Raw genomic sequence first — 21,014 nt, 5'->3', positions numbered from 1 at the left:
GTGTGCTGAGGCCTGCTAACCAGGCCCCAGCACCAGTGTTCTTTCCCTAACCTGTACTTTTGTATCCACAATTGGCAGACCCTGGCATCCAGATAAGTCCCTTGTAACTGGTACTTCTAGTACCAAGGGCCCTGATGCCAAGGAAGGTCTCTAAGGGCTGCAGCATGTCTTATGCCACCCTGGAGACCTCTCACTCAGCACAGACACACTGCTTGCCAGCTTGTGTGTGCTAGTGAGGACAAAACGAGTAAGTCGACATGGCACTCCCCTCAGGGTGCCATGCCAGCCTCTCACTGCCTATGCAGTATAGGTAAGACACCCCTCTAGCAGGCCTTACAGCCCTAAGGCAGGGTGCACTATACCATAGGTGAGGGTACCAGTGCATGAGCATGGTACCCCTACAGTGTCTAAATAAAACCTTAGACATTGTAAGTGCAGGGTAGCCATAAGAGTATATGGTCTGGGAGTCTGTCAAACACGAACTCCACAGCACCATAATGGCTACACTGAAAACTGGGAAGTTTGGTATCAAACTTCTCAGCACAATAAATGCACACTGATGCCAGTGTACATTTTATTGTAAAATACACCACAGAGGGCACCTTAGAGGTGCCCCCTGAAACTTAACCGACTATCTGTGTAGGCTGACTAGTTTTAGCAGCCTGCCACAAACCGAGACATGTTGCTGGCCCCATGGGGAGAGTGCCTTTGTCACTCTGAGGCCAGTAACAAAGCCTGCACTGGGTGGAGATGCTAACACCTCTCCCAGGCAGGAATTGTCACACCTGGCGGTGAGCCTCAAAGGCTCACCTCCTTTGTGCCAACCCAGCAGGACACTCCAGCTAGTGGAGTTGCCCGCCCCCTCCGGCCAGGCCCCACTTTTGGCGGCAAGGCCGGAGAAAATAATGAGAATAACAAGGAGGAGTCACTGGCCAGTCAGGACAGCCCCTAAGGTGTCCTGAGCTGAGGTGACTCTAACTTTTAGAAATCCTCCATCTTTCAGATGGAGGATTCCCCCAATAGGGTTAGGATTGTGACCCCCTCCCCTTGGGAGGAGGCACAAAGAGGGTGTACCCACCCTCAGGGCTAGTAGCCATTGGCTACTAACCCCCCAGACCTAAACACGCCCTTAAATTTAGTATTTAAGGGCTACCCTGAACCCTAGAAAATTAGATTCCTGCAAACTACAAGAAGAAGGACTGCCTAGCTGAAAACCCCTGCAGAGGAAGACCAGAAGACGACAACTGCCTTGGCTCCAGAAACTCACCGGCCTGTCTCCTGCCTTCCAAAGATCCTGCTCCAGCGACGCCTTCCAAAGGGACCAGCGACCTCGACATCCTCTGAGGACTGCCCCTGCTTCGAAAAGACAAGAAACTCCCGAGGACAGCGGACCTGCTCCAAGAAAGGCTGCAACTTTGTTTCCAGCAGCCTTGAAAGAACCCTGCAAGCTCCCCGCAAGAAGCGTGAGACTTGCAACACTGCACCCGGCGACCCCGACTCGGCTGGTGGAGATCCAACACCTCAGGAGGGACCCCAGGACTACTCTGATACTGTGAGTACCAAAACCTGTCCCCCCTGAGCCCCCACAGCGCCGCCTGCAGAGGGAATCCCGAGGCTTCCCCTGACCGCGACTCTTTGAATCCAAAGTCCCGACGCCTGGGAGAGACCCTGCACCCGCAGCCCCCAGGACCTGAAGGACCGGACTTTCACTGGAGAAGTGACCCCCAGGAGTCCCTCTCCCTTGCCCAAGTGGAGGTTTCCCCGAGGAATCCCCCCCTTGCCTGCCTGCAGCGCTGAAGAGATCCCGAGATCTCTCATAGACTAACATTGCGAACCCGACGCCTGTTTCTACACTGCACCCGGCCGCCCCCGCGCTGCTGAGGGTGAAATTTCTGTGTGGGCTTGTGTCCCCCCCGGTGCCCTACAAAACCCCCCTGGTCTGCCCTCCGAAGACGCGGGTACTTACCTGCAAGCAGACCGGAACCGGGGCACCCCCTTCTCTCCATTCTAGCCTATGTGTTTTGGGCACCACTTTGAACTCTGCACCTGACCGGCCCTGAGCTGCTGGTGTGGTGACTTTGGGGTTGCTCTGAACCCCCAACGGTGGGCTACCTTGGACCAAGAACTGAACCCTGTAAGTGTCTTACTTACCTGGTAAAACTAACAAAAACTTACCTCCCCCAGGAACTGTGAAAATTGCACTAAGTGTCCACTTTTAAAACAGCTATTTGTCAATAACTTGAAAAGTATACATGCAATTTTTATGATTTAAAGTTCCTAAAGTACTTACCTGCAATACCTTTCGAATGAGATATTACATGTAGAAATTGAACCTGTGGTTCTTAAAATAAACTAAGAAAAGATATTTTTCTATACAAAACCTATTGGCTGGATTTGTCTCTGAGTGTGTGTACCTCATTTATTGTCTATGTGTATGTACAACAAATGCTTAACACTACTCCTTGGATAAGCCTACTGCTCGACCACACTACCACAAAATAGAGCATTAGTATTATCTATTTTTACCACTATTTTACCTCTAAGGGGAACCCTTGGACTCTGTGCATGCTATTCCTTACTTTGAAATAGCACATACAGAGCCAACTTCCTACACACAGCATTCAACCTTTCCTTGCACTCATTCAATGTTGAGAGTAATGAATACAGCCCAAAACTCTACAGCTTTTACACTGGAAAGGGGACCCAGTTAAGGTGGGGTACAGGTTATGGTTATGTAATAGGACCAAAGTAGCCCCCCAATCATATGAGTAGACCATGTTGCAAGGGAATTGAGGGTATCAGGATGCGAAAAAGCATTCACCAACAGGTTGGGCTCTTGAGCCATCTACGGGAGATCTGTCTGAACCTCTTAAAAGATGGGGCTCCGACCTCTAGCTCCAGTTATGTTTGTGCTGTAACTGCATCCTAGGCATCCTTCAGCGCGCAAAAGTGATAAGCCTTGAGCTTCAAAGATTTCTTGCATCGCCATACAGAATTGTGGCACAACGGCAGGCAGAATTTAGAGTACCAATGGCAGGTAGAATTCCGGGTACCAACCCCAGGCAGAATTTACTGAATTAGCTCAATTAAGGGAATGGCTGGAGACTAGAGGGCTGCCACCTATCTCATTAGAAGCACAGTAGTTTCTGAGTCAGTAGGTTAGTGGGTCAAAGGTATTAGCTGCAATTAAGAGACTAAAAAGGGGAAAGGCAACAGGTCAGGATGGGATTCCAAATGAGGTCTATCTCACAATTGCAGATAAGATAATTCCTTTCTGGGGACATTTGTTTAATTCTAATCTATAGGAAGGATATCCTTGCCATGGAATGAGGTAATCTATTTGATCCTGAAGTCAGACAAGAATTCTTGAGAGAGCCCGTCATACCGAACCATATCCCTGTTAAACTGTGTCTACCAAGGTTTTGCTAACATCCTAGCCAACCATCTGAGTAAAGTAGTTGGTAATGTAATAAATCAAAGTCAAAAGAGTTTTGTTGCCAGGAAGGCAGTTGAGGGAACTAACACACAGCCTCATTAGAGATATTGCCACTGAAAGATATTTACACCTGGCTATTCTCAACGTTGACCCAGCTGAAGCTCTTGACCAAATGAATTGGGAATATCTGATGCTGGTGCTTAAACATCTGGTGGTTGGAGGTACTATGGTTAGGGTGGTACAGAAAATGTATTCTTGCCCCACAGCTAGCGTCTTGTTTAATGGTTCTCCAACTGCTACATTAAATATCATGAGAGGAACAAGTCAGGGGCACCTCTTACCTCCTCTCCTGTTTGCATTATATGTAGAACCATTGGCGGCGCTAAGTTTAAGACTGAATACAGAAATAGTTCCTTTCAGGTGTAAGGTAATGAGTAGGAAGGTAGCCCTATACACAGATGGCCAGAAGCTGTGCACTTCTGACATCACCCAGTCATTATCACACATAGAACAGGAGTTGTCTTTTTTTGAGAGTTTCTCAGGATATCAAGTTAATGAGGATAAGATAGAGTTAGTATTGTGGAATATGGAATGGGAGTGAGGACATGTTAAGGAAACCACTATATACCTGGGCATAAGTATAGTACAAGATCTTGATAGCCTTGCAGACAGAAATTTAGAGAAGTTAAGGAAAGAAGCAGATAAGCAAATGGCAGTCTCTACCCTTATGATTTATGGGTGGGTTAATCTTGTGAAGATCACAATCTTGCCTAAGTTTACTTTTTTATTTGACAACATCCCTCTTACCTTTGGAAGAAATACCCTTGATAAGATACAGGGGAGACTATCTTCTTTTATTTGGGCCTCAAAAGGTATCAGTTTATCCTGGAAAAATATGAGAAGAAAACTAATCGAAAGGGGTCTGGCACTCCCCGATAGACAGCTTTATTGTTGAGCATTCCAATTAAATAATTGGAGGATGCTCTTCTCTTCCCCCTGATGAGTCCTATATGGGGATTCTTTATAAGGCTATGTTAGAGGGTGGCAGGAATGAAGGCTTCCTCCATAAATTTGGAGCCCCTAAATTCTTACAGTGTTTGAGATCAGCTAGCAGACTATGGTCTTATGTTAGAGTGTTAATAGGGATTGTGTAATATAACAAACTGCATCCAATTTGGGATTCCCAGGGGATCCCGGAATATCTGAAGAACTAGTTAGCAGGTATCTTGTGAAATGCTGGGATCATGAGTGGGGGCAGGTAACGTGGGAGATAAACTATTGCCATAGGATGACTGGTCAAAGCTCGTAAAATCGGGCATGTCTAGATTCAAGTACTATCAGCTGGCCAATTGGTTTAAGATGAAGGACTGGACAAACTGTGAGCTCACTAGTATCACTGACAAGGAATTGCACAAAACTAAGGCTATGAAGAAGGAATTAGCTATACTTACATCTAACAAAGGCAGCCAAGAACACAAAACCGGCTTATAGTGTATTGAAAGACATCCTGCCTCAGGAGGACCTACAGGAACTTTGGCAAGTGTCCTTTAACTGACTTGATTCTATAGTAAAATCTGCTCCTCTCAGGAAAAAAACACGTGTTCACTTTTCACAGAATTTACTGGTCACCTCAGAACGTGGCAAAGATCAACAATAACAGAGATTACAGGTGTAAAAGATGCTGCAGTTTGTATCCCGATGATATCCATATGTTTGTCAGTTGCAAGTATATTTGGACGGGCAATGGAGGTAAACCCAAAGCTGATATTATTTGGAATATTGGGGGATACAGCAGCGTGGGGCTCGACTTATCCTGATCTTAGTAAACTATGTTTTTTCTTGTTCCTGTTGGTAAGGAGAGAGATGTAGGAGGTGGTCCCTATCGAAGCCTCCTACTTGGTCAGACTGGTGGCGGTCAGTGGTCTACATTTATGAGATCGAAAAGAAAATGGCAGTAGAGTACACCCCCACAGTCAATCTATATGGGACTCTGTAGGGAGATTGTTGGAAGCAGATAAGGTCCAATGATTATAACTCTTTTCGCCGAAGTCAGCCTTGTGGCTTTGTGTACCATTTAGAGACCAGTGGCCTTTGAATGTAACATGGTGAGCATTGACAGCTATACTGCCTGCCCGTTTGCTCGTAGGAGGTAATATGAGGTCTCAAGGTTTAAAAAAAACAATTTTCTGGCACAACTGAGGATCCACGACATGAAAGTGAAAATATGCTCCTTGAGCTCTGTCATGCCTATTAAATTCCACACTTGGAATGTGGCAGAGGCATTATCTTGACTGATTGATTGGGCTAGAACAGACAGAAGTAGTGGAGATCCAGTATGGTCCACAGACCAGCAGTGGCCTTACTCAGCAATTACATGAGAAAATAAAACCCGATTCTACTCACATAAAGAACTGGCTCTATTCAACATCACCAACTTAACTTCTGCCATGCTGGAAGGTGATGGCAAGAATGGTGATGTGACTGAGCACCAAAAGTGTCCCTAGCTTGTGAGATTAATGTTCAGTCCTAAGGAAGGAGCACAATTCTCTCCACAATCAATAATTTATGGCTCCAACATGGGCAAGATGTAAATGCCAGAAGAGAAGAAAAGTTTAAATGATTTTTTCTGTGTCCTCTGCTGCCCACCGAGGAAACTGTCCTACTGCTTAAAAACATTAGGGATATTACATGATCCAAAGTAGGGTCTGTATTGTCAATAGTAACAGAGAATTCCTTTCCATCATAGATCTTTGATGCTAGTCTGAAACTCTCACCCTCTATGCTGGGGGAGACCATTAATACATTTAAATAAATATGCATATCTGCAATTTACTCTCCGTCAGAATGGGTTCTCTATTGTCCTTACAAAGGTGAACAGATAATTTTACTGAGCAGTGAAGTCAATGAATGTAGCATCTTTGTCCATACAATCAGAGGGTGAAGAGACTGGATTCTATCCATAATTTAAAGCAGCTGACCCCACTAAGTGGTAGGCTTGTGTATGTGAGGGGCTACCCTAATTTGGCATTATCCTAAGTTTCATGTCCATATACTTCTTTTCAGCTGTTTTATTCAGGGTTCCATGTGCTGGCTGGTGGTCCTGTGTCAGGCCAACCACAGCAGAAAAGGCTGCTGTGCTTTGCTTTGACCAACTGGTCTTTGAGACAAGCCAATGTCACTGGCACGGGAAAAGACCTTGGTCCAAAATAGTCTTTCTTGTCATTTTGGAAGTGGCTAGCTTGAAGCACAAGGCAAAGACAGTATTTTTTATTAATGAAGTGTAAACAGTTACACGAAGATAATTAAAAATAGAATAGAAAAAGGTAAACAATAAGCACATCAGAAATTCTAGGAAAGTGAGAGGAATGGACAGACAAAGAGTAAACGTATAGAGATGTCATATAATGATAAAGAACGAAAATGGATAAGTTGACTTGTATGGTTATTAAAAGGATGGCGTTTGAGCAGCACAGTTTGATTGAGTGACAAGTGCAGTTTCAAAGTTGTCTTGCTTTATTTAGCTTGAGGGCATCTCAATAGGACCTAAAAAGCTTGTTTCACAAGTCCCATAGTGTAGTTCTTACCTTTAGTAGATGAAGCAAGAGGTGGTGCCGAGCTGTTTCAGGCGCAGTATCAAATGCTAGGATCATGCTCTGTGTAGGGCAGCCTCTCTTCATTGCGTAGATAAGCTCTTTAGACGTGGGCAGTGGCACAAGAGACTGAGGAAACCATGCCTTGGTATTTCATTACTTCAGGCTTTTTTATCCTTGATGGGGTTATACAAGTGAATCCTTCAAAGATTGGGCCTGGGAGGCGCTTTGGACCAAGCCCCCAAAGTAGACAGGTGTTAGAGGCAACCTGAGGGGACTTGCATATGGATTGAGGCCTTGAGGTACAGTGGGCGCCGTTCTGGATTTGAACCTAATAGACACTTCTGAGCTAATTCATTATACTATCACAACACCTAAGAATAAGGATCTGTTATCCAGTGATTGGTCTAGCCACGGATGCTACTGGAGGGCTTAGAGTTGGCATTCCAAATATATGGAATTGGAGAGATTGATAGATTGCCCAACAGAGGCGTGGAAAGTGGGATGAAAATAAATTACACTCACCAGTAGCCTAGAGGGCCAACTCCGCTTTCATGCTACAAACTCTTCTAACATCCACAGGACTGCAAATCTGAAGCTCAAGGTTCTGCAAGGAAGCCTACATTCCAATCGAAGCTCAGGCATTGTAACCACAATCAAAGTAGGTACATTGTGAAGAAATGGGACTGGCACAAGCAGCATACTTGAATCAGAGTTTATCAGGTATTTGTGGTGGAACCAAGTACAGACACTTGTGATCCACTGAGTTCAGTAACCAGATGAAACATGAGGGGAATAAGCAAAAGGCTGATATGTGGGGAACCCGTGGCTACCCAAAAGGCGGGTTCAATAGGACGAATCTAAACCCTGTGCTCCTACTGAAATGTTTACCCTTTGATGCACAAGAGATGTTGTGATATCCCAAAGTTTACAACAAGGACATCATACAAATTTGAACTGAAGACCAGATGTTACTCTATCAATATTTTTATTGTACAGGTCAAAAATTGAATTAGATTAAATATGTTTATCGTAATACACACTGCTGCATGAATGCAGCCTTTTAATCTGCATTTGATTTTTTCTCCTGGTAAATGTATTACCTAAAAAAAAGCTTCTCATGCAAATATAGTTTTAAATTACCTTGTCAAATGTCTCTCCCGGTGCTTCATCTAAAGACTGTCCAAGAAGCAGAAAGTCAGACACTCCTCGAGCAATGGCCAGCAGACAGTGACCGCCAGAGATTAAAAGCACCAAGAAGGGAAAGTGCACAGGCTCCGTTATTCTAGCTGTAAGGGCATGGGCCTCCATATGATGAATAGGGATGAATGGTTTCTTATATTGGTCCACCAACTTCAAACTGTATTCAAGGCCTACTCCCAGGCTCAAAGAAAGTCCTGGCTTCACCGTGGTTGCAATGGCAGAGAGTTGATGTGGAGTGACACCACTGGCAAGGAGTGCCTCATTTACAACATGTTCAATATTTTCTCTGTGGAGGCGCTGAGCCACTGGAGGAATGATTCCACCTGTTCTAAAAAGAACAAAAATAAAACCATGAAAAACTTTTTCCTTTACAATTTTTAATTAGTATGGAAAGGCTGAATGTTCCAATCAAGCCAGATTTTTCCTCTATTTTTAAACAGTGGTAACGAAAATAACCACATTTCCCTAAAGCACCAATTTTAGAACAGTTGTAGTCAACTAATCAAAGTCTAAACTGTAGTTTCCTACATATCTATTTTGCTATTTTGGAGCACATTCAAACTATGTGAAGGAACATGTATACCAACATCAAAACTGAAGGATTAGAAAATGGGGATTTGTTGGAAATGGCTATTTCTGCAGGACTATCCCCATACTTTTTGCCTTTCTCCTCCTATTTTTCTGACCCTCTTTTTGTTGGCATTAGGTCTCTGGGCACTTTACCGCTGCTAATCAGTGCTAAAGTGCATGTGCTCTCTCCCCTAAAACGTGGTTTAATTAGTTTACACTTGTTTGGCTTATTAAATGTATCTGTAACTCCCTTGAAAAGTTGTATACTATATGTCCAGGGCCTCTAAATTAAATGCTATTAGTGGACCTGCAGCACTGATTTCGCCACCCACAGAAGTAGCCTTTCAAACTTGTCTAAGGCCTGCCACTGCAGTGGCAGAGTGGTCAGGTTTCTGCCACATTGACTTGGAAAGTCAAACTACTTGCCAAGGCGTAAACATCCTTTTTACTGCACCCAAGTCACCCCTAAGGTAGGCCCTAGATAGCCCTGTGGGAAGGGTGCTGTGTATGTAAAAGGTATGATATATACTTTTAAGTGTTAGCTGTCCTAGTAGTGACAAACAGCGTATTTTGTTTTCCACTACTGTGAGTGCTGCTCCTCTCTTAGGTTTGCATTAAGAATTCCCTTGTAGTATTTACTATCTGTGAGGAGTAGTGGGGTATGTTTGAAATGGCAGTGAGAAATCCTGCTTACTGGTGTAGGTGGCTTTTACATTACCACTTTAGAAATACCACTTTTAGAGAGTGGATATTTCTCTTTTCTTATAACTCTAGTGCTTTGCAGCCTGACTCCAATCGACGTCTGGGGCAAAGTGATAACTACACTTTATCCATACTTTCCAGACAGCCAGCACACAGGAGGGGCTGGGTGTGACAGAAGAGGCATATGCATACTTATAGTCTTCCTGGGCTGGGGATCAGGAGGATTGTTCACACCTTACATGTGAAAAGGCTGTGTCCTGCCCTCACACAGTGGGCTGAATCCCCTCTTTTGATGTCAGGTGACAGTGCTGGGTTAAAAGTGTGTTGTGCTTCACTTGAAAGAGCTCCTTTGAAGTACCCCCAGAAGAAAAGCATTTTTGGGGTGTAAGTATAGGGGCTCTCACCCTATGATTTTTAGAGAACTATTGGACCTGGGACCAAATCTCTGCCAGAGGGACTGCTGAACTGAGGGACTCACCTGGAATGCTCTTCTGTAGTTGCCCTGCTGTCTGAAGTACTGGCAAGCTGAGCCTCCAATAACGGTTTGAGTGACCCCACCCACCGCAAATACTCTTACTACTACCCTGTACATAAGCTACACACCAGAATAGACATGATTTTCGTATCCGCAGCCGTAATTCAAAAAGTGTGTACGACCGAATACCTAGCACGCACCATATCAGACCATAACCCGCTCTGCGCAATAATGACCTGGGGCCACATGCACACTCGCATACCAACATGGCGACTGCAGACAGAAGCTCTCTCAGACCCCCCCTTCCACGCAGAAATGTCCAAGCGACTGGCTGATTACTTCTCACTGAGTAAAATTACAACTTCACCCCCCGCTACAGAGTGGGATGCCCATAAGGCGGTAATACGCGGACACTGCCTCGCGGCCACAGTGGGGGTAAGAAGGACACTCACCAAAGAACTACAAGGTCTGGAGGTTAAACTCCGCAAAGCGGAGGTTGAGGTCTCCAGCAACGAGTCTACACTAGCTGCTCTGCACTTGCTGAGAGCTGCTCATAAAGAAGCAGACACCAGACTATGTAGGCACGACTACAGACACTACATGACACGACAACACGCAAGGGTGATAGATCAGGCTGTTAGCGTGGCTGACCCGTCAACCCTCACAATCATCACCCATTGGTGCGATACGCCTGAACTCCGACGTCATTATTAACACCCAAGCAGGAATTAACGAAGCCTTCTCCACATACTACCGCACCTTATATACGCCTCCTTCCCCCCCATCGGAGCAGCAATTAGCTGACATACTATCACTCGTCTCCCAAAACCAACATATCATTGACAATGCCGCCACTTTAGACGGTCCCATTACTATAGAAGAACTGCGCTCAGCTCTGGCACAAAGGGCACGTAGCAAAACGCCTGGCTCAGATGGCCTACCGGTAGAGTATTATAACTCCCATGCTACTCATCTCCTACAACCACTCATAGAGGTATTTAACGAAGCGTGTAATGAATTACAACTGCCAGACTCCATGCGCGAAGCTCTAATAGTCGTCCTTCCGAAGTCGGGCCGTGATCCTCTCGATGTGAAATCATACAGACTGCTCTCTCTCCTCAACACAGACTGCAAACTATTAGGGAGAATATTGGCAAACAGGCTACTGCCTTACTTATCAAGCTTAATACACTCTGATCCGTCCGGCTTTATTCCAGGGAGAAGCACCTTTTTAAATATTAGAAGACTACTTCATATAAACAACAAAAAAAAAATTTGCTACAGGCAAATAAAATGTTTTTGGTCTACAAAACAAATACGAATTACCATTGATTTCCTGGCATTGAAGGGATCTACTTTGAGTGTTGATGTGTCATTTGTGAAAGGGTGGCATGGTCTAACTGGTATTGAAAGCACCAATGGCTTATGTGAGCTGATACACTGCCCCTTAGTGCATGCTTGAGCAGCTGGAAGACATGTGAATGACACCAACCACAGACTAACAGTTGAACGCTGGCTGAAACCGCTATAAGTAACTATGGTATACACAACATTTTAGGAAAATCAAAAGGCCTTTGCTAACACAGACCTAAAAAAGTCAATCAGTCGAGCACTGGTTCAATGTTTCTTGCCTTTAAGAAAGAATGAAAGAAGAAAAGAAAACAGGAAAGAAAGAAAAAAAGGAAAGAAATAAAGAGGGAGAAGAAAGAAGAAAAGAGAGAGAAGGAAAGAGAAGAAAAGAAAAAAGGAAAGGGAAAGAAAGACAAGGAGTAGAAAGAAAGAAGGGAAGAAAAGAGGAAATAATGAAAGAAGGCAAGACAAAAAGAAGGTAACATTTATAAAGAGCAAGAGAGTGAAAGAAAGAAAGAGTGAAAAGGAAAAAGAATGAAAGAAAGTAAGAACAAAAGAAAGCAAAGAAAAAAGAAAAGAAGGGAAGGAAGAAAATAAAATCGGGACGAAAGAAGGAGAGAAAGAGAAAAGCATAAGAGGATAAATTAATATAGACCAGTTTTAAGTGGACTCAATCTGATATGCTTTGAAATAGCAGCAGCCAGAAAAGCAACACTCCAAAAGGAATTTACAACAACATTGTCAGGGGAAGGGGTCTGATAAAGATGGAATGCCCATCCGAAGCATTCTGCTATCACATCAGGTTCTGAACACAAACGCCACACTAAAGTAATTATGAAGTAAAAACCAAAACACTGATATGCTCCTTGTAAGAGAGCAAAATGCAGCCATTCAAAGTGAAGCGAAACCAGTTGCTTAAGTAGGCTGATCCACTGCCTCATGTTATATGCTGTACTGGGTGAAAGCAAAATGTGAATGACACAGCATTAGAGCACTGGATGAAGAGAGGTGGCTGAAAATCCCAATATGTAAGTATATGATACATACACCAGACATAGAATGTAGCTCTTGAAAAATAAGCAGTGGAAGGAGACAAGTAAACAAACTATGCACCAGGGAAGGAACAAAGAGGAGGAAGGAAAGTTTACACAATACAATGAATAAAACAAGTCAATGAAAGTTACAGTAAAGCCTACCAAAGTTAAGTAACGGGTGGGCTCCAAGCCCACAGTAAGCTGACTTTAAGGGGGTTATTCTAACTTTGGAGGAGGTGTTAATCCGTCCCAAAAGTGACGGAAAAGTGACGGATTTACCACCAGCCGTATTACGAGTCCATTATATCCTATGGAACTCGTAATACGGCTGGTGGTATATCCGTCACTTTACCGTCACTTTTGGGACGGATTAACACTCCTCCAAAGTTAGAATAACCCCCAAAGTCTTTAGCAACCAGGCAAGACCTAAAAAGTAGATCTAAATATTGCACACAAAAAAAAAAGAAAAAATGAGGCTTTTGCACACTGTGACATTTAACATATTACAGATAAACCAACTCAATGCCTCCTTTTTACTGTGTACAATAATAATTAATCCCATGTACACATCAAAGACAAGCATATCATCATGTGCAGAAAAACCAAATCCTACCATAGCCATTTTTAGATCTAAATTGCCAGTGTTTAACCTATCCACGGCAAGTGGTTAGGTTTAACTTAAAAGTGCATGCACCTTCAGGGCAAATTATTACCAGAAGGGATAAGATGGTTAGTATGCTGTGCTGCTATCTAAATGTGACCATCATTCGACCATCGACTTCATCTTGTTTGAGTGACTCCATTTTGTGTCCTGCAGCAGTTGTATGGTAGGACTGGTGTTTTTCTTCTCACAGGTTGTTTTTCTCTTCACAAGTACAAAGTCAGACAGTGCTGGAACATACTACGTGGAATGCACACTTGATAAGAGTTCCTAAGGCTGAGATTGTTTTTGCCAGAGGAATGTACCGATCTGTTATAGAGCAAACATGAGTCTGGCCAGCTCTTATGGGTGTTTTCAACGCAGTCGAACTACAGCCAGCATTAGCATTTAGTTTCATAACAGAGGGGAAGGGGTTCTAGAATTCTCTCCTTGAGCTTGTTTTAAGGTAGTAAAGACAGAGAAACTTGGCACTCAGACAGGAGCTAGTCTGTGGAATGGAAATCTTGCCCAGGATCTACTTGTGATCCCAATCGGGTCTCCTGTCTGACTAATCTCAGGGCTCCATCAGTTGTGCTGGCAAGGGTGATGATTTTAACTCAATCTGTGAAGTATTTTAAATCTTGATGAATTAGCTCATATATACATGCTCTGTTGATGCATTGCACATTTCTTTTTAAGTCTTGACTACTTGATATATACATCAATCTTTGAATATACACATGTTCTGCGGCACTTTAGTTATATGCCTATTCTCACATATTCGTGTATTTTACTTGATATTTGGGAAATGCCTTAATAAATTCATTATTCAGACTAACAGTGCGGAATTCTTTTGGCATTGTGTCCTCTTATCTTAAGTGAAAAGCAATAAATATGCAGAAGTGCTTTATGATTGAGAGACGGAGAGGAAAGCGAAACATCAAGGATCATGAATGGAGTTCACTTTTCTCGCACGCAATTGAAATTTTTACTGTTTCAATTGGTGGCCCACTGTTGCTAGGATAAACAATGAAGAATCTGCACAGACAGTGCTTTCTGGCAGATAAATGTTGCTATAAGTCTGTGATCCATTTTAAAGCCTGTTAGGTTTTTGACAATGTGGTATTTTGTTAAAGCAGGGCTACCTGCCATAAACCGCACTTTGCATTTAAGAAATTTGCATAAAGAGATGGAGCTAGACAAGCATAGTAAAACAGTCAAAAAGTATGTGTATATTGCATGCTAATCTTGTCACATTGTACAAACAGTTATTTTATGTAAACGCAGGATCATAAAAATTAGACATCACCAATACCAGAAGCAGTAAAATAACTCAAAGAGATACTCCTGTCTTTTCTTTTTTCCATTCCGTGAAATTCCAAAACATATTAAAATATTCTGAAAGCAAGCATAAGAAAATAAATAAAAATGTAGCTAGCTTCCTCAATGGGCGTCAAGCAACATTGTTTCCTGTGAATTATAATCTTCATTTGTTTCATTTAACCAATGAGTCTGATAGCAGTTATTTATAAAATGAAGGTCCAGGATTGGACAGTCAATGTTTGGTGTACTCAGGGTGATCTTTTAAGCTTACGTGTATCATGCTTAGCGCACTGCACTGCTCCTGTAAGGGGATATTTGAAAAGACGGTAATGATAATATAAGTGAACTGAAGAACTGATTGGGTATCACCACCAATGTTCCATCTAGCCGAAATCTCATTTATTTAGCAAAGGTTTTGGAGGTAAAGTTGGCATTAAATGTGTATCAATACAGCCATCCCTCATTTTGCTGTCCATTTGACTGATTTCCAAATCTTTCGGTCTGCTTTATTGCTACCTGGCTGTATCTGTATGTCATACTGGACTTTCCGCCTCATTTTGTAGCTCACCTTTGGGGAACACTGCCCCTAAAGAGAACAAAACTGGGATGTGTTAAAGTTCGAGAAGTTTTATGCTTCCGGGTCACAATACTCCTGGATATTGCAGCACTACAGCTGCCCTAATATCTATATAAACAATGGGCACAGCAAGTTTATTGCAGGTCTTTGAGTCCTTTCAAAGTGATTTGTGGCTTTCTGTCCGAGTCTCAGATTTCCTTTTTATGCCCATTTTTCAGTTTGCCCAAGATACCGGCGGACCTCCATTCCACAACAAAAAACATTTTGACTTCTTGATGCCTGAGTATCTTGCACCCAACACAATGTGATTGGGTGAATGTTGCCGCCAGAATATCCCTTCTTAAGTAGCTCATGCAAGCATGTTTCTGTGTGATATATTCTGCATGTTTATTGAATTTTAAATACATTAGTTTTGAGTATTTTAGAGTGTGTGGTCACATCTGATTAATTACTAACATTCACATAGAAATGTAAGGTTAGGTTACTTATCCATTAGAAGCATGCAAAAGTAGATAATTGTAGTGAGTGGGCAGATGTGAATAATTCTAAAACATTTACATTGAAGCTTTGGTTTGAACTCTCTTGACAGTTTGAGTACCTTTGATGGGAACAGTGGATTACAGAATTGTTTCTTGCTTCTTTACTATCCTTTTGTTTTCTCACTGCTCTGCTGTGTAAGACAGTTTTTAGGTTGAGAGAGTTAAGAGTATTTTCCCTTATATCTTCAGTTAGGTTGAAACAGATAGAGTCTCTTCTCCCTTCTATCTGAAGAAAGGCCTGTGATGGTTACTAAGTTCAATGCTAGAGGATTCTACCCAATTTGTCAAAAAGAACGCTTGAGAACTCATGTCAGAGAACAGAGCCTAGACTAACCAAAATATTCCATTAGAAAGGACATAATATCATAAAATAATATTTCCTAAATATATAGTCAAGACTGCTTATGACTTTTTTCTTACATGGTAAACCGTGATAGAAATACGGGCAGGCTTGAAGTTGTCAGAAGAGGGAAGACAACTCATCTCCAAGGTAGAGAAAGGAGGCAGGGAATAACTTCTGAAATTAGATAGTTCTTGAATTATGCCAGAAAGGCAACTTTACTTTCTTGTCTCAGAGCTTATTTACCCCAACATCATATTCTTGAAAAGAGAACTGAGTTGAGAAGAGAAGTCTGATTGTGAGGAACCTAGTTGTCTCTATCTGCATTGTCCCACCTCCCTTTCTCCCTGCTTGAGTGAAAGCAGGCACCCTGGGTTTAGTGGCTGTTTCTTTGAAAAAGGGATGAAACTGGTGTTTTTATGGCATTTGTGTGAGACCATTTCATCTTCAAGAAACATTAAGGCCAGTGTTCTTAGTTTCTGCTACCGTTCAGAACATTGTGTTGTGTGGGAATGCATGTTTGTCATCAGTATGTTTGTGGACAGAGTTACCTGGCCCTCCCAGGCCTGTTCTGGTATCTCTCCAACAGTATAGAATATATAACTCTATATCAGCCCACATTATACATAATATTTGACTTGGGGAGGGTGTGTGTGGGGGGGGGGGTATTGTAAACCCCCTGCCCTCTTCTGCACCCTTATTCCCTCCAATGCAGCTTCATTTATTTTCCTCTCCTACTTCCTCTTGTATCCAGAGACCCAAGACTGGATATTGACTGATCCCTGTGCCTGAAGACAATACAGGTATGTCACAATCAGCATATGCGCATGCATAGTCATCAATTTCAAAATGTATACGGATGTTGTGTGTCTGTGTGCAGTCAACTCTAGACAATTTTTCTCCCTCTGCTCTTAGAAATTATCACAGCATTCCGTCTTGGGTTCTCAGGACAGACTTGGTTTCATGGCCGCGAGACCCACTGTAGTGCTGCATGCAAACTCACGTACAAGGTTGAGCCTCAAAGACCATCTGTGTCCAATATTTATAAACTTCAACAAGCACTGAATACAATAGCTGATGCACATGTTACAAGACGCAAGCACGTTAGATGTGATTTCTTTCTCATCCTATATCTTTCACACACATAAGTGACTCCCTTTGAATGTATGTCACCAAACCTACACTCCCTGAGACTCAGGGTGTTCTGCTGACTCGCCATAACCCATGTCTCTAAAACTGTTTGTGTTCTTTCTCTGCCTACGCCTTGTGACTATGCCCTGAAACTCAGGGTGCAGCACATACTTTATGAATTGTCTTCTGCACCTTCGTTTTGTTGAATGACACAAAATGAAGTCTCTTCACAGTCTGTTTCCTATGTCCACAGTGCATACACTACACAAAAGCCCAAACTAAAGTCTTCGTCAATGCTTGTTTTATTTTGAACATGGTTTTCATGTTGTAAACAGCATTATCCTTTCCATCATGCAAGGGTCATTATTTAAAAGTTGGACCATGTAAGAGAGAAGCTGCAGAAAGTCCAGAATGCAGCTGTTAGAAGCATTTATCATCTTAGGACGTTTGATCATGTATCTCTAATAAGATGACAACTTCACGGCTTGCAAGTGAACAGAGGATACAATTTAAACACTTTGTTTAATGAACAGAGCCTTCTACCACATCAAAGATTATTAACTCTCTTAGATGTTTCATAAATATCTACCATCTTATACCAGAACTACAGCTTCTGGTGCATTCGTGCAGCATCATAAAATCTCTGGAAGGTAGTCATTCATTGATATTTCTTGAAGGTGAGCTCTGGAACTAACTTCCTCTATGCTTAAGTCAAACTGAATGCTTTCTAGTCTTTAGGAAGGTTACTAAAATGTACTTTTCTACTAGGCATTGGTAACATGCTGTTGATTTAGGCATCAAGAAACCATCTATGGTCTTAACGCATTTTTTACATTTCAGAATCAAATCAAATCACAGTTTTGGCAGCCTCCTTACATGAGATAATTTAACGTTGATCCACTAAATAATTTTTTTTGATGCCTACTGTGATTGAATCAGAGCTTAGATCAGATCCACATGCTTACACTTATTTATTTATATTTTGGTATCTGAAATAGCAGAGAGCTAACTCCAAAAAAAACAGAACAGCGCATTACAAAGAACATTTTCAGTGCAGCAGGCACATCCATAGCATGAGGCGCTAAACGAAGAGCAGGATGGTATGGGCAGTTTTATTAGAGTTTGATTAAAGACGCTATTTTCTGATGGGGAGTAGGTCTGGGACCATGTAACTAAGACAGAACGAGAAAGCAAATAACATGTTTGGTTTTTATCTATTTACATTACACATATTTATAATGCGCGGTTTTATTATCAACATTAACATTTGCACCTCGAAAACTGACCGGTTCCAATCACAGCATTTTCTAGAAAGACATGGTATTAGAAATTAAGTAGCAGAATAGGACCAACTTACTTTAAATGAACTTCCATTTGCGAATGAAGAGCTTCTCCCAAGATTTTGCCAGTTTCATCCACGACTGCAGCCCCTGTATCATCGCAACTAGTTTCAATGCCCAGGACTAGTTGCTTAGATGACTGCTTAAAATGATATGATGGCTTTCCTACGGCGGACAAGTGTGGTTTTCGACATGCATATTTCAAAAAGGACCGCTCACCGCTGCCACGGGCTGGAATCCACCAAATAAGTTTTGCCCTTCAAAAGAAATGCATCGAGAATAAGAAATGCATCTCTAGATAATCAAGTAATGCAGATTACCACAGATTTCCACAGGAGGTAACATAAATGGCACTATCGAACTCTGTCAGATATTAAAATAGCTATGGTGCTGTGTATAGTTTGGGACCTGGACTCTGAAAGAGGAGAAATAGAAAAGTAAGCCAGGGGCATGCTAAATAAAGGAATTCAAAACTTACTAGGCCCATCATCTCCCATAAATTTAAGAATGCTGTACCTATGAGAAAGGTAGTACATGAGTACGCAGCCCAGCAATGCTATAGTGAAAATGGAGTCCTATGCTTGACAGTCTTGTGCGGCTGGCTTGGCTTAGACTCACTGTAAACCAGAGAGTGTCTGCAGATCCAACTAATGCAGATTACTCCGTACTAAAGACATAAGAGGAAGGGTCAGCTATGGGCTTGGAATCATGGCAAGCATGAAAAGGCCAAGGACTGACTCAGAAGGATGGCGAAGAGAGGACCTGTACATTACCTAACAATTATTCCCCATTCAGTTAGGTAAATGTGATGATTTCATATTTGCGTATGGATTAAAAAATGTGCTGAGGCCTGTCCTGGGAATGTGACCTGCTGCTTTTTTCATATTCAAACCTGTTTCAAAAGTGGCACATAGCGTAACATAACACAACATAACATAACATAATGGCAGATAAGGGGACAAAGCCTTAGGGAAACTAGATGTTGCGTAAACTCTAGAAAATTGCCTTTACTCTCACCTACACCAAACCACCAAGCCATCAACAATCACTTACTAACCTTGCACTCTAGTTATCCAGCAACAAGGGGAAGGAAAAGCTGGAGACAGAAACAAGGAGAGAGAAAGGGAGATGAGAAAGGGTAAAAAGAAAAGAAAAGTGGGCAAGATAGCAAGGGAGAAAGTAAGAAAGACAGTAGGAGTAAAAGTGTGCATACATACATATATTTATCTATATATATATAAATGTATTAACTGAAAAAAACAAAGGTTACAGGGATGTTCTAGTTAGGACCATGTTTCTATTAAAAAAAGCATTTTTTGTCTTTCCTATATATTTGGCACCGCTTGACGAATCTTCACGAAATTTTCAAAAAAAAGTGTACCGGTGATTCTCGTTGCATACAGAAAGATTCAGGGTGATCCGTCAAGGGAGGACCGAGATAAAAATGGGGAAGGGGTCAAAAAAGTTGTGTTTCCTGTGTTAATTTTCATAGGACTTTTGAACAAGGCTACAGCCCAAATCGCTGGCCGAAATTACACAACATTTAACAGAAAGCTATCTTTCAGTATGCCTATTGTGCAATCACTTATTTGGTCCAAACTCTGTTCAGTAATTTTTTTATTTTAAAGGAAATCCAAATTTGTATACCTCTGGCCGCGGCGCCTTCGCGAACACAAAGCACGTGCGAAAGGAAGTGCTGTACCTGGCTGACGCAACCTGATTAGAAAGTTGTGGCTGCCATTTTATTTCATGGGACGTGGTCCACATAGGTGAAAATCCTAACTGACAGTCTTATAAGGGGTCAGAGTGCAAGTACCCTAACCCCTGGGGTGTGATATAGGTGTGTTTTAGGGGCAAATTATTGGTGTCAATTAATTCTGCATTTCTATAGGCGATATTCACGAAATTTGACAAATTATTTGCAAATATGAAAAAAAAAAAAAGAAACACCACACTCATTCATACACTAATCTATTTGCTCATTCATGCACTAAGAGGCTCATGCGCCCACTCACACACCCATTCACAGACTAATGCACCCATTCAGACCCAGTCATAGACTCGTATACCCACTTTCAGACCCACCCACTTGCAGATCCACTGACAGAGACAGGCTTTGAGGTCAACCTGCGCTGCGCATGGCCAAATTCCATGTGTGGTACAGAGCTTGGTGGTAGGCAAGGCCTGGCAGAAGGCCAGGCCTTGCGACCAACCCCACCACGCACGGCCAAGACAGTTCGCTACGGGGGTTGGAATAACGTATAGCAATTAAAATTTAAATGGTTACAGGGATGTTATAGTTAAGTTCTGAATTTACTCGTACAAAACCATAGAAATTCAGCAGTTATATTAGAGTGCCTTCAAGTAACTATAACCCACACCCTAAGGTAACTATAACTTGCGCCTTCGCCATGCATGCCTTGGCCATGTGCAGCAGGAGTTGACCGCAGTGCCTGTCTCTCTGGGTGTGAAAGTGGCTGTTAGAGTGTCTGTCTGGTGTCTGGGTGTGAGAGTGGGTAGGAGAGGGTGTACGTGGGAGTGAGATTGGGTGTAAGGGGGATCACTTTCTACTGGTTAGTTACTATGTGCTACCTTGTTTGGCGAATGGCCAGTGTGAGGGAGGGAGAATGGCAGGCCCCCCTCCCAATCCCCTGGGGACCAGCCTTCATTAAATGGAGAAGAGGGGCCAAGCGGCCCCGCTCTACAAGCCAATCTCAGCCCTGGGACCCTATCTCCCAGGGGCCAGCATTAACATTTTTATTTT

The 21,014-nt window shown here is 42.6% G+C and overlaps 1 protein-coding gene across 3 annotated transcripts in view; it reads right to left on the bottom strand.

Moving 5' to 3' along the window:
* Positions 1-21,014, bottom strand: part of OSGEPL1 (O-sialoglycoprotein endopeptidase like 1) — a 158,163-nt gene that overhangs the window by 77,533 nt on the left and 59,616 nt on the right. For all 3 annotated transcript variants that reach the window (XM_069225906.1, XM_069225907.1, XM_069225908.1), the window contains exons 3-4: positions 18,268-18,507; positions 8,170-8,557 (exon numbers count right to left, since the gene is read on the bottom strand). In XM_069225906.1, the coding sequence (XP_069082007.1) occupies positions 8,170-8,557; positions 18,268-18,507 (628 nt within the window). The remainder of the gene's footprint in view (positions 1-8,169; positions 8,558-18,267; positions 18,508-21,014) is intronic.

The sequence above is a fragment of the Pleurodeles waltl genome, chromosome 3_1 (assembly GCF_031143425.1).
Source record: "Pleurodeles waltl isolate 20211129_DDA chromosome 3_1, aPleWal1.hap1.20221129, whole genome shotgun sequence".
NCBI classification, from domain to species: domain Eukaryota; kingdom Metazoa; phylum Chordata; class Amphibia; order Caudata; family Salamandridae; genus Pleurodeles; species Pleurodeles waltl.
Note: the sequence above shows the minus strand (reverse complement) of the source record. Positions and strands in the feature narration are given on the sequence as shown.